This window comes from Hevea brasiliensis, chromosome 14, assembly GCF_030052815.1.
Source record: "Hevea brasiliensis isolate MT/VB/25A 57/8 chromosome 14, ASM3005281v1, whole genome shotgun sequence".
Taxonomy (NCBI): domain Eukaryota; kingdom Viridiplantae; phylum Streptophyta; class Magnoliopsida; order Malpighiales; family Euphorbiaceae; genus Hevea; species Hevea brasiliensis.
The window spans coordinates 76,995,753-77,013,401 of record NC_079506.1 but is presented as its reverse complement, the minus strand read 5'-3'; the positions used below and the strand labels follow the sequence as shown (position 1 = coordinate 77,013,401).

The 17,649-nt window shown below is 30.0% G+C and overlaps 2 protein-coding genes across 2 annotated transcripts; one reads left to right on the top strand and one right to left on the bottom strand.

Moving 5' to 3' along the window:
* Nucleotides 1-371: 371 nt before the first annotated feature.
* On the top strand, nt 372-7,482 carry LOC110646940 (uncharacterized RNA-binding protein C1827.05c). The gene is made up of 9 exons (XM_021800565.2): nt 372-594; nt 1,296-1,392; nt 1,492-1,606; nt 1,712-1,767; nt 3,792-3,839; nt 3,929-4,026; nt 6,407-6,476; nt 6,635-6,745; nt 7,206-7,482. The coding sequence occupies exons 2-9, from the start codon at nt 1,300-1,302 to the stop codon at nt 7,254-7,256; spliced, it is 642 nt and encodes a 213-aa protein (XP_021656257.2). The 5' UTR covers nt 372-594; nt 1,296-1,299; the 3' UTR covers nt 7,257-7,482.
* A 1,025-nt stretch (nt 7,483-8,507) lies between these two features.
* LOC110633881 (uncharacterized) lies at nt 8,508-9,109 on the bottom strand. Its single transcript, XM_021782692.2, has one exon. It carries the CDS (start codon nt 9,041-9,043, stop codon nt 8,594-8,596), a length of 450 nt encoding a protein of 149 aa, XP_021638384.2. The 5' UTR covers nt 9,044-9,109; the 3' UTR covers nt 8,508-8,593.
* Nucleotides 9,110-17,649: the final 8,540 nt, after the last annotated feature.

The following is a 17,649-nucleotide window of genomic DNA, read 5'->3' as shown; positions in this document are numbered from 1 at the left end:
CCATACTCTTTTAATAAATTTGTTTTTCAATTGCCACCATTTAGTAAAATGCCTGATATGCAGTTTTGATTACAGTTTGAGGTCTACTTAAGAATCAGAATTGAATCAAAAAATTCGACACGATTCTAATTTAATTTTTTATCAACTCAAATTATTAAGAAAGGGTAAAAAATAAAAGATAATATTATATTATATTATATATATATATATAATTATAATACGTCTAGAAAAATTATAAAAAAATATATGTATAAAATTAGTTGTAGTTCAATTTGATTATTGTTCAGTTTTCAGTGAAAAATCATAACTAAATTAAAACATTCCAAAGTTAAAAACCACTACATTGAGCCGAGATGTTGAAATAGCTACGTCGTTTTACCTTAGGGTTACATGATTTGTCGCTCACTGCAGCTCCTTTTCCTCTTGTTGTTCTTCTTCACAAACTCTCGTTGCTTCATCACTCTAATTTACTCCCTCGCTCCTTCTATCCATCTATTGCTGTTTTTACCGGGGACGGCGACTAGGCCGGTTGTTTTTTCATCAACGATAACACCTTTTCCAACAGCGTTCGTCGATTAATCTCGTTTATACTCGGTATTCTTCTTCTTCTTCTTCTTCTTCTTCTTCTTCTTCTTTTGTTTAGCTTGATTTCTGTTGATGGTTTGAGTATATGAGTATTATATTCCTCTGAGTTTATTTTATTCCAAGTGTAAATTTCTGTTGATTTATTGATTACGGAAATATGATGCAAAATATCTTCAGTTGCTTAATGCTTTATTTTTTTTTATTAGGATTGTTGAGGGAAAATCAATCTGATAGTGATGTCTATTATTTATTAATATCAAAGATTAATTAAATCTTGCGTTTGTTTTGTTTTGTACTTTTAGTTTTCTGTTTGCAATGTAACCTTTAATCTGTGAGACTATGACTGTAGGCTGTTCTTCTAAAGTTCATAAAAACAATCCATTTTCTTTGATTTTGTATAAATTGCCTGGAAAAAAAGAGAAAATAATTGGGTGTGGTGGGTTCAGGTAGTGCGGGTAGTATTAAAATTTGGGATGGGTACTGGTTGAAACGGCTTATTTCAATTGGGTTTGGGATTGGTGTGGGTAGTAAGGACGTTCAATGAATTTGGGTTTAGGTAGTTCAAGATTTCCAGGTACAAAATCCATTGCCATGATGATTCGTAACTTTTTTTTTTCTTTTTTTATTTTCTTACTAACCAAACAGTGTTATCACAGCTAAATCAAACTTATATGTTTATGAACGCGTTTCTTTGACTTTGGTTTGATCAGTGAGATGGGGGTTAAGGAGAAGAAAGCGTTAAAGAAGAACTTGAAGAAGGTTTCTTCATCTCAATTATCTAATGAAAAAGATTCTGCTGATTTCTTGGTGGGTTCATTGTTATTAATTCATGCTGAAATTGCTTTTTGTTTTTATTTTTTTGTTTATATATTTAATTTTATTCGAGTTTATTATTTGTGTTTGAAGCCCTTAGAGGGTGGACCTAAACCCAAGCTACCTGAACAAAAGGAGCAGAAAAATACTGCTACTGTGTTATATATTGGTCGGATACCACATGGTTTCTATGAGAAAGAAATGGAAGGTATGTTTACATTTATTTAATTTAAGAACATACAAAACTGATGCAGTTATTGTGCTACTTGATTATGCTAATTAGTTGTTTTTTTTTTTTTTTTTGTATGCACAGCTTACTTTTCCCAGTTTGGTACAATTAAGAGATTGAGAATTGCAAGGAATAAGAAGGTTTGATGCAAAATTATATTAAATGTTTTTGTCATGGGATTATTTCATGTGTATGTGGATGTGACTATAACTGTGAAGACACCCAGAAAGATGTGAATATGTTGTGATAATTCTCTACCAATTGGGATATAGGTGAAATATAAGGGCCATAATATACTCCTTATGGTGTAATGGTTGCTTAGGCTACTTTCACTTAAAGTGGGGGTTTCATTTATCTCCCTCAAAAACTGCCTAGGCCTAATGCACTCAATATGTAGTTTGCTTATTAAGAATTTTATTATTTTTTTCCTTCCTAGTTATTGCAATCATATAATCGTTACCATTTTCGTGGTCTGCTATATGGTGCATCAACTAAATGTGAATGTGCTTTTGTTTCTTGGAAACAAATGTTTATCCTTCTATGCTACGGTGAGTTTGGGACATTGTTTCAAATTGCGGTCGCTGTTGTGAGCAACGGAAATAGGCCTATAATGGCCGCAACTTAACAGTAATGGCCTGGCGCTGAGCAAATTTTTTCTGAAAAATTTGCAAAGTTTGTAAAATGACTATATATTGGTAGATACAAGTAAAACAAAGATACATAACTATATAGTAAACACAAATACATCAAATAAAAACATTAAATCTATCATTTTTAGACATCATTAGCTTTAAAAAATTTATAGACTAAAATAATTATGTAGATAGCACAGAACTAGAATTTAGAATGCTAGATGTAGACATATAGTAAAAAAAATTAACCTTACTATTACAAAGAAACAACACATTATGAAAGTAAATTGTATAAAATAACAAATAATCTCACCTGTTTCAGTCTTTTTCCAAGAATTAGCTTTGGAGAATAGAGCAATTTACTAATCTTAGCTGAGTTTCTTAGAAAACAATGAAAGAAGAGATGTTGTATGAAGAAAGGAGGGAATTTTGAGTGAAAATTTGAGAGAAATTGAAGCTAAACAGCAGCTATTGAAGTGTTGCACGCAGAGACAAGAAAAAGGGCACCAAAACACTATGCACATATGAAAAAATAGTAGAGGAATCTTTACAGTAACGGCCGTTGTTATTATTTATCAGTCGGTTATGGCCATTACTGTTACATAACGGCCGTTACGGTTGTTACACCTGCAAGTATCTGTTTTCCTGTAAATAACGGCCTCATGTGTAACGGCCTCCTTTAAAACTTGTAAATAACGGCCGTTATGTTACGTAACAGCCGTTATTTGAAACCATGGTCTGGGATCAAGTATACATGCAGTCACAGAGAAATATAATAGGAAATTACTGGATTGTGGCTTGTTAGTTTTATGGTCTTTTCCTTTGTTACTTGTTGTGAATGTAAAAAGAAGGCTTGTTAGGGAGAACCCTTTGATCTCTGAGCATTTTAGGAACTCAACCTGGAATAAAACTAGGCTTGAATAATTTTATTTCTGAATATGAAGTGCTTAAATATTCTCTGGTTCCTAACTGGACTCTAAACAGGAATGTACTCATTTATTATTTAGGAGTATATGCCTAAACAAGCTTTTTTTTTTCTGCACAATTAATAGTTCTATGGTTGGAAAACTAAATATTACTTGAATTAAAAAACTGAATAAGGAAAAGAAAATCTTAATAAACTAAGTAAAGAATTAATTTTATGCAAATCAGTTTTCTGCCTTCTTTTTCCCATGCGAGAAACTCTTACAGACTTGCTGAAAATCTCTGGTTTGCTGTTTATTCATAACATTCTAACATTTGAGAAACTAGATTTCAGCCATTTTAGTATAGCATTTTATAACTAAATAAACAAGGCTTCTGTATAACTAAAAGTTTTTACTTTCCACAGTAGGGAAAAATGGATTCGTAGGCTCCTCTAAGGTCTCTCGATATCTCATGATAGATCAAATCTTGCATGATATCATTGTAGATTCTCAAACTTATATGCTAAAAGTACTATAGTTTGTATATTTTGTGAAGCCAGTTATGTGATGTCTTAATGTAATATGGTGGTATTAGTTTTGGTATCACTCGATCTGGGTTGTTTACAGACTGGAAAATCAAAGCATTATGGATTCATCGAATTTGCAGATCCTGAGGTATGCCATTGTAGTGAAATTTGAGGTCAAAGCATCTGTAGTATGCCATTTTTTTGTTTCATCTGATGATATTGTTTTGCTGATTGCAGGTGGCAGAGGTTGTTGCTGAGTGTATGCATAATTATCTATTGTTTGAGCATCTTTTGCAAGTCCATCTTATCCCTTCGGAGCATGTTCATCCAAAATTGTAAATAATTTTTCTTCCCTATGACATTACTTTCTTTATATTACACGGCAACTAGTTGATATAAAAATATATGGTTCTTTTTGTTCAAGTATTAATTCAAAATTTTTGTGCTAATTAAGGAACAAAGGGCTGGACTACTTAGACGGATAGTTTTTCTGTCTTAATTGTAAAATGTTTCTTGGATTGGACTGTTGACAGTAAGCTGTTGAACGGTTTCTCTTTAATTTAATGTAGAAAATGTATGTACATGAAAATGCACCTAGATCAGGAATATGGTCTATCATGTTTGTGGAATCAAATGCAATTGCATAGTTACTTTGTGAGCACAAGTATATCTTATTGGCCTAATGGTCAAAAGAATCCGAACATTTTTTGACTTTTTGCGATTATAGCCCATTCTCTTCTTTTCTCTCTCTCTCTCCTTTTTTTTTTTCGGGGGGGGTGGGGGGGTGGGTTTGGTTTTAGCTTATTTTAAAGGTTTATTGTATCTTAGATGTGGTCAAAATTGAGAGAGATCAGTGGTCAAAACTCAAAAACATGTCATGTTAGCTGATTTAAGTCAATTTTGACCACAGCCTAAAAAAACAATGACCCATTAAAATCGTGCTAAAATTGCCTCCCAAAAAAAAGAATTGGCTAGAATTGCAAAAGGTTGAAAAGGTTTGGAATTTTTTTTATCATAAACCCTATCTTATTTCTTATAAAAATGATCTTTGGGTGATGTACTTGTCCTATTTTAAATTCGGAGTACATTGAAATGAATCTTCATGCTTTAGGGTTGTTGGAACTTCAATGCTCTAGTTGGTTAAAGTTGGATCATTTTAGAACTATTCAAGGCTTTCAGGTACCATTGAAATGAATCAAGGTTGTATATTGACGCAACGTGAAACTCAAATAGAAACATACTCCATACATAGAGAGTGAAAACAAGGAAGATTTTTATCAACTGAAAACTGAACTCAAAATCTGTAGAATCTGATCTGAAATATATAGAGTTTAGGAGTATTTATAGAGTTTTAAGTCTCCTAAACCTAATAGGAAAATAAATCTACTTTTCTAGGAAATTTAGATAAACTAAAATAGAATAGGAGGATATAAACTAGATAGAAAAAATAAATCTTAAATGAAGTAGGAAACAAATAAATCCTAAATAGAGTAGAAAAGCTTCCTAAATTAATTCTAATTAATTTCTGCAACTGTGTAGTCAATAGGGTTGTGTACGATTCTTGAGGGTCTCGAACCGTACTGAACCAAAGGAACTGTACTGAATCGAAGTTATTTTGATACTTCGGTTTGGTCTTGTTCTTTACTAAGAATCGAACCGGAATCGGAATTAAATTGTGAACCGAATTTATATTTATATTTTTAGATGTATTATATACTTTTAATATAATTATATATATTTATATATGTATATTTAATTATGAACTAAATACAACCTAATATTATATTTCATTCCTCTATATTTTTTTAATAATTTTTGTTATAAATATATTAAATTATCTTATAATTCTTAATTATAAATATACTATTATACTATATATATTAATTCATAATTATATTTGAATCTTATAGTTAAATATTACATAATTAATAAATAATTAAAATATATATTATATGATATAATTATCCTACTATATTATATAATGTACTTAATTATAAATTATAAATACACTTTAAGGATTATATAATTTAGAAATAAGTAAAAGATGTATTATATGATATATTATGTGTTAATAACTCAATTCAAAATTTAAATACTAAATGTGACATTTTTAAGGAAATAATTACATAAAATTGTTTCAAGAATCGAGAATCAAACTGGAACTATACTAAATCGAACTAGAATCGAAGAATTAAGAACCGTACTGGACTGGATTCGAAACAATGAAGAACCGAACCGGAACTGTATCGAAATTTCGGTTCGATTCCGTTTCCTAGGCAAATCCTAAATTGAACCAGAACTGCACACCCCTAGTAGTTAAAATAGGAAGTCCAAGTCACTCTAGGATTGCTGGACTTCAAAATTAAATCTAAAAACACAGCTTTACACAGCTGGCTGAAAATTACATGCTCAGGCTATGTGATTTGGCTCTTGTACATGCACAATCATGTACTATTCTGTGAAAAACTGCTGCCCCTGCTAGAACGCCTTGTTTTTGCTTCTTTTGCTTCTTTCTTGCTATCCAAGCCTTGGATCATATACTATGAATGTCTCATTATGGACTTTAGAGGCAATGTTCACACATGGAAGAACAGAAACTTAAATACATTGTAATTCATTTCCCTCATCACTTGACATGTACTAACTGCTGCACTGTAGTTTCAATGTTCTCTTCAATTGCTCATCCCTTTTTCATCTTTTCCCCCCTCAAAATAGGTGGAAAGGTTTTAATTATCAATACAAGCCATTTGACCGGGTTCAAATTGAGCGAAAACGGCAGAACAAGGTATCCATGTGGATAAGAAGTGATAATTCAGGCAGTTTATGGTTTGAAGCTTAAAGAAAAAGGCTTCTTTTCTTCTTTTCTTTTATTTTTTTCCCCTTATTTTTTTTCATTCTTCTTTGATCCACTTAATAAATATATTTTGTGATATGGCTGCTCAGGATAGAACACTTGAAGAGCATAAAAAGCTGGTAGAAAAGATTATGAAGCGAGGTCAGAAGCGACAAAAGATGATAGAGGCTGCTGGTCTTGATTACGAGTGCCCAGAAATTGTAAGAAGTGCCACATCTTATCTTTTGGTCATCTTAATGATCACATGAAAATATAAATCAAGAGGAAAAAAAAAAAAAAAGAGCTAGCTGGTTTTCATCCGTTACGTTGCTGATATCAGGATCTAGAGTTAAAGCTAATTCTAAATTTAATCAGTTAAGTTTATTAAATTGCAAAAATATTTGCAGTTGTACAAGTAATAGGTGCATACTTGGGATTGTCTCAACTGTGGTGTCCTTTGCCCGCTCTCCTAACCACGTAAATGACATGAAAGTAATTGTAATAACCTAAGTAGGTTGATACTCTAATATTTACTGTAGCTGAAGAAATCTATTTGTTTGATGAATTTATTATCACTACATTTTTTTCACTTCAATTCAATCTTGTTTAAATGGATAAATTACGGTCTGCCTTTAATGTTGCTTTTGCATTGTGAATGATCAAATTACTGTTGTTTTGCAGGTGGCTGGCGTCCTGCCTGCTCCAAAAAGGATCAAGTTTGATGAAGATTAGGTCTTTGTGGAAATTTCTACGAAAATTTTGTGGAAATTTTGCTTATGGGGTGCAATTACCTTTCCTCCTTTCATGTGGATGAAAAAATCGAGTTGCTTACTCTTCACTTTTCTGCTAGGTTTATCAGCAAGTAAACAAATAGGGAATTTAAATCATGGACATGGCCAACAGGAATTTTCTGGGAAATTTATTTTTTAGTTATGCTATAATTAGTACTTGCGTTTCACATCTTCTTTAGAAATAATTGATTTGGTCTCTAACATTTTATTTCTTCGAACTCTTTAGTCATTTTGTTAAATTTTTTAGTATATTTTAATATATTTCATCAGTTACAAAGATATATATATATTTTTATAACTGATGAAATATATTAAAATATACTTAAAATTTTAGAGATATATATATATCTTCTTTCTCTCAACCATTTTTGTATCATTGTCATTAATCATTTAATTTAAAAACAAAATTGTAATCTCATCAACAAATAAAGAAATCAAATGGAAGTGCAATGGCTTGATCCATGGCTACGAGAATGTCGTAGTCAGAGCTACCCAAACTGGACAAATCAATTCTTGCATTTTGTGGTGCGTATTCGTAAAAGCTCGTGCTATGGGACCAATGACCCAGCTGTGTTGCAGTGGATTTTGTTAGGGACAACGATTAGACTGATAAGTTTTTGTTGGATTCATTTATGTATGTTCACAATCTGGCGCAGAAGCAGAAACTCTTGTTGGTGTACCAACACAAAGCGTGGTAATATTGGGGTGTTGTGATTGAACATGGCTGATTTAACTAGGGCGCAGGCTTTTCAACAATTCTTCTACGAAGTTCCACCCTTACAAAGATGATGCTCTCTACAACTTCAAGCTCCCTACTTTGATCTTCATAACGTGCGTTTTGATATTGAAAAAAATATTTTTTTTTAAATATATTAATTAAGAGCTGCTGTGAAAAATATTTTTTAAATATAGTAGTCAGAAAATATTAAAAAATAATTTAAAATTAAAAATATTTTTTTAAGGAAGTTTAAAAAGCACCTTTTTTTCCCCCCTAAACCACAAAACCAAAGGGCACTTGGTTTCGATTTTCAGCTAATAATTTTATTTACAGCTTCGTAGATGTTAATGGTCCAGTAGCACAGAAAATAACTCATGTTTCCAAGGGAAACATTCCCTTTATATTGCACAAACCATTCAAAATTAACAAAATCTGTGAGCAACACAAGCAGAAAAATCACAGAATCCTCAAAGATTTAACATAAAATTGGGAATTGCATTACATAAAACAAGTGTACAAAAATTGGTCGAAAAATTATTAGTATGAAGAAAGCAAAATCACTAAAGAAGTGTAATGAGAATGAAAATAAGCAGAGCAGCAATAAAAGAGTACTTGAGAGCAGCAATAAGAATGGCCGCAGAGACTAGGAACAGCTGCCACAGAACTTGAGCACTTGCCCATGCGAGCAACCCCGTCAATCCAACGGCTACGATGTTATCAGGATCTGGGTCAAGCAGCAGCTCACCCCACTTGATATTCTTCAGTAAGGGAGGTCGATCTTCCTTCAAATCGTCGCCGCCGCCTCCATTATCAGCCGACCCATTTAGCTTTTCCTGTTTTTGTTTGTTGGGTTCTTGCGAATTGTTGTTATTTAGTGCGAAGAGCAGAAATCTCGATTCGATTTTGGGGATTTTGATATGGGTTTGCAGAGGACACGAAGGGAAAGTGAATTTGGGTCGAGAAAATGATGAGATTGGGGTTGGGAATGAGGCATTTTTGAGCCCTAACATTGTTCTTCTTCTTGTCTGTTGTTAATGCCAATAGGAAATTAAAAACAGGGGAGGAGGATGGAGCTCCAAAGTAGCCAACGACTTGACGTTTACAGGTTTTATTTTTATATTTTTTATTTAAAAAAAGTATATATTATTGAAATATTAAAACGTAATATAAAATAACCAACTTCGATAATTAGGAATCATTTTTTGAGTTTACTCTTATATTACACTTTAATTCATAAATTTTAAAAAATTTATTATTTAATCCTTAAATTTTATACTATATTACATTTTATTTTTTAAATTTTAATAAATTAATTATTAGCTCTTTAATTTTAATATAGAGAATAAATTAGTACCTGTAATTTTTATATTTATTGTAATTTCATAAATTGATAAAAGTGAGTGAAAATTTTATGGACTAAATAATTAATTTCTCAAAATTTAGTTATTAAAAATAATATAGTATAAAAATTAAAAAAGTAAATAATTAATTTCTGAAAATCTAATAATTAGAATGTAAGGTAAAATTAGGAACCCAATTATAAATGTCTCTTTTTTTTTTGTTGAAAATGGTAAAATTTTTGTTTATTAGTAATTTTATTTGCATAAGAAATGGGAAATGAAAGAACAAAATTTTGCCTATTGGAAAAATGTAGTTGAAAAACAAGAATACTTTCCTGATTGGTTCATTTCATTGTAGAGCTACATAATAATCATATAGTAAATGGAATTTAATATTAAAATCTATTTCAAATATGTCAATAAAAAAATTAATATGACCACAAAATTAACATAACTCAAAATTTATCGTGTGATATGGTAACTTTCATGTCGAGATCTCATATGTCGTAATCAGTATTAGATTTTGGGTCGATATAAGTTTTTTAAAATTTATAATGAGTCTAATTATTTTTAAATTCATATCCAAACCCAATATAGAAGATTAATATCAAAAAATTAAATAGAGAAAATTCGATTACATTTTAAGTAATTCAATGAGAAGTATAATCTCGTTAAAATAAAGGTGAACATAATTTGGTTTAAAATAAAAGATATATATATATATATATATATAATTGAATTAAAATTTTGGTTTAATTTATTAAATAATTTTTTAAAATTCGATTTACCCGATTTATTTTTTTTTCAAAATCAAACCGATATAAATATATTTTAAAAAAATTTGTCATAGCTCAGTGATTAAAAGGCTCTCTAAATAGGTTATAATTATGTTTTAATAGGTTGTGTTTGTGTTATAAATAATATTTTTGTTTTTATTTTCAATTACATTTTAACTCTTCATTGAATCTTTTAACTTGCAATTTTATTTTTATCTTTGTGGTTTTTGTATTCAAGTTTAGCCATCCATTTTCAAGTAATCTCAGCCGTTAAATCATGGTTGCAATGAACACAATTATTTTATATAAGATATTTCACATAAAATGACAATCTAATAATAAATGAATATATATATATATATATATATATATATATATATATATATATATATATATATATATGAGTGTGAATTCTAAAAATAAAACACAATGGCATCTTCACATATCCAATTCAACATACTCTACCATGAGTGATTTCCAAACAAAAGGCCAACTTAATTTCCCCCATTAATTATTCTCTATATATGTGCCTTTATCTCATTCTCTTTACTATCACCACAATTATATTTTTGTATAATTATAGGAAAATGTATGAATTAATGATATACTTAATAAATTAAAACTAATTGAGTTTTCAAAAATAAAATTATTGCATTCTTTTTGTTCCAATATATTTTTTAGCATTTTGGGTACTCAAGAAATGAAAAATATTTTTCTAATCAAAAGAAAAATTAAATCATTTTAAGAAAAATATTTTTTGGACTTTGAAAATTTTATTAAGATGTAAAAATATTTGTACATGTATAATATAAATAATTAATTTAATATTATAACTAAATAATAAAAAATATTTTATATAAAACATTTTCTTAAAAAATAATTTTCATAAAAAAATATTTTCTACAAAACACACGAAGCCTAATATTTACAAACTCATTAGATTAGTTCATCTATAAGCTTAAATTTTGGTTCATAAATTAGTTTGTATGTAATTTATAATAATTTAATCTTTTAATAAATTTATTTACGTGTAACTATTTAATTTTTTATGATTATATGAATTAATATACTAACAATTATTAGTAAAAATTATAGTTTAATTAAGTTGTATTGAAGTGTTAAAACAATTAAATTAATTATAAAATTAAATTTTCATAAAATTAATTAGAACATATTTACTCATATTTCTAAATTTTTAACAATGAGTTTAGATACTCAACCCAACTATTGAAATTTTTGTTTTATATATATATATATATTATTAAAATTATTAATTATAATTAAATTTACTAATATCATTAAAATAAAATTATTGTACATATATTATATTAAGAAATTTATTATTCCATCATTGAGTTTTGTGGAATTATCCATGCAATGATTAATAATTTTAATTTATATACATTTATATTAATTAATATAAAAAATAATATAATATTTTAAATTAATATTAATTATTTTATATTTTATTTTTATTACTTTTTATCTCTTAAATTTTTTAATAAAAATTTTATAATACAAATAATTAAAATTTATATATATATATATATATATATTGAATTTTAGTATTTAAAAATTTAAATTATTTAATTTTTATATTTTAATTTCATAAAATTTAAGTCATACCATTTATTTTGTACCGTTAAATATAACATAAGAAGACTAAAATGCCCTCGTCTTTTACCCGGAGACCCGCATCACACCATCGTTTCTTCACATCTCAAATTTGCCAAAATCACAGGATGCTAAGCTCCTCTTCTACACTTCGCGAACCTTCCTCCCCATCACCTGCCTCTTCTCTCAATGACGCTATTTACTTAACTGAAAATTGCATCTGAGTATTTCTTATTTATTTTCCCATTTTTTGCTATTTTGGGTCTGCATTTATTGTGATTATTTATTAAACAAAATTTCAAGATAATTATAAAATTGTGAAATCCACCTATAGATATATAATATATGTTTACTTATTAAGATTTATTTATATTTATATATTTAATTATTATTAAATTTTTTTTATGTAAAATATCTTATATGAAATAACTGTCTTACCACATAATTTTTTATTAAACTATTAAAATATTTCATTTAAATTTAGCTGAGGGACTTAATTATTAGGTAGAATAAAATAAAAAAAATTAAATAATTTAATTTTTAAAATATAATTAGTCAAATATTATTAATGATAAAATATAAAAATTAAATAATAAATTTTCTTAGTATATTTTGGCAAAGAATATAAGCGGTCCGATTTTTACCCGAAACTGAAGATGGAGAATAGGGGACAAAAAGCAAAGATGAGATTATCTAATGATCGTTACAAAAAGGGGCCCCCCTTTTTCTTCTCTTTGAGAATTATCATCACCCCACATCCTGTCACATCACAACCGTCCATTTTCCAAAAGGGAGGGGGGGCCTGGGGGACGCCACAAACAACCATCAACATGGCTCCGTGCAATAGTTTGATATTGGAGTGATTTACAGCTGTGAAAAGGAAAAATAAAAAAAGAGAAGTGGACGCCACATTCCCTTTTAGGCAAAGACCAAACGCACCTTCCCTTCTCTCACTTGAAAATCATTTTCTCTCAACTTTAATCATTTTCCTTTTATTATGTCCACTCTCCAAAATCAAATTCCACCCTTAAAAAAAACATCTTCTTTTTTTATATAATCAACTTTTAAATTGATGTTTATCAATTTTTTTTCAATTTTATAACTTTTTTTTAAATTTCATTAAAAGAAAAAGATAATACTAATCAAATTTTTTAAAACTTTTTTTTAATAATATTTAGGTTGCCTTTATTTAAAAAAAATATTTTTAGGAAAAATATTACTTAGAAAAATAAATTAATAAAAAATATATTTGTAATCAAATAAAAAATGAAGTCATTTTTTTAAATGACTTTGAAAAAGTATTTTATATTTTTTTAGATTTTCATAATTTTATTAAAATATGAATATATATATATACTATTAATTTAACATTGTAATCAAATAATGAAAAATAAAAAATATTTTTTATGTATAAATTATTTTCTATGAAATAAACAAAACTTAATTTTATGTTTTAAAAATCATATATAAAGGACAATGAGATGAATATTATAAGTTAAATTATTACAAACCATTACTTTTTCAATGAGCGATCCTTTTGGGGTAGTTCAAATGGTTAAGGTCTGCATAGAGCATGCCTGGTCTTTTGAGATTCTACATTGATTATAAATAGATGTATGTGTTAGGTTATATGAGAATAAGAATACTCTCAAAATTGTCATGAATTTGAAGTATGGTCTATTTTCGTCACTGATTTGAGTACGTGTGTCTATTTTTATTTGACAAAAAAAAAAGAGTAGTTCGTAAATTTTATTATAATTATTCAATAAAATTGGTAGTATGCCATGAGATGTTGGAGTAAGAAAATCTCATCTCACTTAAATTTTTAAATGCTAAAATATCATATATAAAATTTAATTTTACAAAAAATAAAACATCTTTATATTTTTTATCTAATTTAAAAAAATAGAACTACTTAATTTTTAAAAATTAATAAAAATTTTATTTAATGGTAAATTAATTATATTAATAATTTTACTATAAATTTATAAGATTCATATAATACATAATTAAGTTAAAAAAAATAAATAAAATCCTAACCATGGTTTCATGTCAAATCTTGGTTAATCTATCTAAATGCAATTTCTCGTTATCATACGAATTTGAATTCATAAAAAATTAAAACCTAGCCCAAATTGCATTTCAAACTCTGCTCAAATCCATCCCTTTCAAGTTCAAAACTCCTCTGGTTCTTCATGCATCAAGAATGATGTGGTCTCATCCTCCGTCGAAATAATACTTACTGTTCCTGTCATCGTCGATATCTCCCTTGTAATTTTCCCTGTACTCATTTTTCATTATCTATGATCACTCTAGCATGTTAATCGAAATTGGACGATGGCATCCTGACGGCTCTCATTGCTTTTGGTCATCACCGATATTGCCGTGGAGGACTTCTTTCAACATCTTTGGCTAGTCTGATGGTGACTTCTTAATGTGCATTATGGGTCGATCTTGATCAAGGCTCAATGGGTTTGGTTCAACTTGGAGATCATAGATCTAGGTGCCACAAATTTAGGTTTATAGTTCGAAGACTAAAACCTCGTGGTATTGCGTTTGTTGTCTTTTCTATATGATTTTCATTCTGTTATTTTTTGTGGCATTTGAATTTTTGGATATGTTTTCATGGGCTCGAATTGTGATCCGACCCGAACGTTTCATGCTACGACCCGATTGGGATAAAAAGTGAGATTTGTGGTAGTAGCGGAGGGCACGGCCGATAGGCCGAAGCTCAAAGCCCACCACTAATCTCCTTGGAGGTGCGGGAGCAACGCTTTCGCGGTGTGGACTAGTATAAATATTGTAATATTCTACCATTTGCAGTAGAGTTGTGAGATATTCGGGAAACACACTGGAGTTAGAGTTTGAGAGTTCTGATTGATTGTATCTTACTCTTTTCATCATAGTGGAACCTTTTTCTCTTATCTTATCCATGGACGTAGACCTTACGGTTGAACCACGTTAAATCCTGTGTTATTCTTCTTCTCTTTTCAATACTGTGTGATTATGCGATTTGTGTGTGTGCTTTAGATTTACGTGCTTATTATAACACACTAGGGTTTACAGATGGCGTCGTCTTCAATGAAGTATGAGATAGAGAAGTTTGATGGTAGATCGAGTTTCAGTTTATGGAAGATTAAAATTAAATCTTCCTTGATCCTACAAGGTCTATGGAAGACAATTGAGGATAACTTTCTAGAAGGTATGAAAGAGGCAGAGAAGGCTGATCTAAAGGAGAGAGCCTTGAGTGTGATTTTTATGAGCATAAATGATAATGTCCTACGCGAGATTGCTGGTGAAAGCTCAGCATCTGCGGCATGGAAGAAATTAGAGGAGATATACTCTACCAAATCTCTAACCAACGACCTATATCTGAAGAAAAGACTTTAAAATATGAAAATGAGCGAAGGTACGCCCATTAAAGAACATCTGGATGAATTCAATTCAATCATTATGGATCTGAAGAATATTGATATTGAGATTGATAGTGAGGATCAGGCCTTTATTGTGTTATGTTCTTTGCCACCCTCCTATGAAACTTTTGTTGATACTTTGTTGTATGGGAAAGATAGTATTTTCACTAAACGATGTTAGTAATTCTCTAAAATCGAAGGAGTTGAAAAAGAAATTTCTAGATAATAGAGAAAGATTTGAGGGGGAAGGTTTGGTGAGCAGAGGAAGAACACATTCAAGGGAGGATTCTTCCAGCAAGAAGAAATCTAAGGCTAAATCTAAGTCAAGAATGAAAAAGACTAACTGTTTTGAGTGCGGAAAGCAAGGTCACTACAGGAGAGACTGTCCAAAGTTAAAAAATAAAAAGGGAAAGCAACCAAAAAGTTATGCGAATGTGGTTGATAGTTTTATTGATTCTGATGGTGATGACAGTGCTGGAGAAATTTTATTCGTGTGTTCAGATCATGGACAAAATTCCTGGATTCTTGATACTGGTGCTACTTATAACATCTGTCCACACAGAAACTGATTTGTCACTTACAAATAGATGAGTGGCAAGGTGTTTCTGGGCAATGACCGTGCATTATCTATTGAAGGAATTGGTAACATCAGATTGAGGATGTTTGATGGCATTGTCAGAACTATAGAGCATTGGCATGTTCCAGGACTAAAGAGAAACCTGATTTCTCTTAGGACACTTGACTCTCATGGATTCAGATACCATGCAGAGAATGGAGTTTTCAAAGTATGCAAGGGCTCTATGGTACTCATGAAGAGCAGTTTGGTTTCAGGATTGTATTTTCTTTAGGGCAGTTAGTTTCAGGGGAAGCTGCAGTAGCATTCAAAAGCAATAATCAAAATCAGACTCAATTGTGGCATTTGCATCTTGGTCATATGAGTGAAAGAGGATTATCTATGGATTCAGATTTTGTAGGGGACTTAGACAAGAAGAGATCTTTAACAGGTTATTTGTTTACTCTTTCTGAAAGTGCTATCAATTGGAAGGCAACATTGCAAGCTACAATTGCTTTGTTTACCACAGAGGCTGAATATATAGCCTTAGCAGAGCCAGTAAAGGAAGTTTTATGGTTACAAGGTTTGGTGAGTGATCTTAGGTTGATACAGAACAAGGCAACAGTGTTTTGTGATAGCCGAGTGTAATATATATCACAAAGAATTAGATGTACCATGAGCGAACTAAGCACATTGATGTCAGATATCACTTCATTCAGGACATTGTATCTCAGGAGATTGTAGTTGTGCAGAAAGTCTCTACACATGATAATCCAGCAGATATGATGATCAAGGGAGTCCTAGTCAGCAAGTTTAGGCGTTGCCTAGACTTGGTTGGTGTTTGTAGTGCTCAGTAATGCCCTTGCGAGGTTATATAATAAGACATAGTATTTTTATGGTTATTTTGTTGATGATTGAGAGAATTTAAGCTAAGGGGAAGAATTGTTATTTTTTGTGACTTTTGAATTTTTGGATATGTTTTCATGGGCTCAAATTGTGATTCGACCAAAAAGTTTCACTCTACGACCCGATTGGGATAAAATATGAGATTTGTTGTGGTAGCGGAGGGCATGGGCAGATAGGCTTAAGGCCAAAGCCCACCACTGATCTTCTTGGGGGTGCGGGAGCAATGCCCCCGCGGTATGGACCAGTATAAATATTATAATATTCTACCCTTTACGGTAGTGTTGTGAGATATTTGAAAAACACAATGGGGTTAGGGTTTAAGAGTTCTGATTGATTGTATCTTGCTCTTTTCATCATAGTGGAACCTTTTTCTTTTGTCTTGTCCGTGGACGTAGATCTTACGATTGAACCACGTCTTCTATGTTATTCTTATTCTCTTTTCAATACTGTGTGATTGTGCGATTTATATGTATGTCTTAGATTTGCGTGCTTATTATAACACATTCCTAAGCATATAGATTGGCTTTATTAAGTGCACTTACTTACGAGTACATACTCCCTCTAAATGTATGATTTTTTTTTTTACATGAAACTTTTAAAATTTTGTATTTAGAAAGCACTACTTTTTTTATACTCCCCTTGCATACTATAATATTTTTTTTTCTAATAAACCATCCCTTGTTGCCATTGAAGATTGAATAGAAATCTTATGCGTTCGGATTTTTTTTTTTAAATTTTGGCAAAAGATTTATTTTGGCATTTAAAGGGTAATAGTCACACTTAAATTTTAAAAAATCAAATAAGTGCCTAGCCTTCTAACTTTGAAAAAAGATTAAAAGAGACAGGACTATAACTTGCTTTTGATATAAATCCTGCGTATTTGATCTATAATTTTCCAGTGAATTTTGGGTCCAAGTTTTGAATTGGGTCTCGAGCAATATTTGAACTTGTATTCTTTAAATTAGAGGGTTTGAAGATCATTATCTTTGATTGGTGAGATTGGCCGTTATTGGT

Excerpts from the sequence above, each read along its gene's own strand:
- LOC110633881 (XM_021782692.2), bottom strand. The coding sequence starts at position 9,043 with ATGTTAGGGCTCAAAAATGCCTCATTCCCAACCCCAATCTCATCATTT.
- LOC110646940 (XM_021800565.2), top strand. The coding sequence starts at position 1,300 with ATGGGGGTTAAGGAGAAGAAAGCGTTAAAGAAGAACTTGAAGAAGGTT. Across the intron at positions 4,027-6,406 it reads GAGCATGTTCATCCAAAATT|GTGGAAAGGTTTTAATTATC; the intron begins GTAAATAATTTT and ends CCCTCAAAATAG. Across the intron at positions 6,477-6,634 it reads AGCGAAAACGGCAGAACAAG|GATAGAACACTTGAAGAGCA; the intron begins GTATCCATGTGG and ends ATGGCTGCTCAG.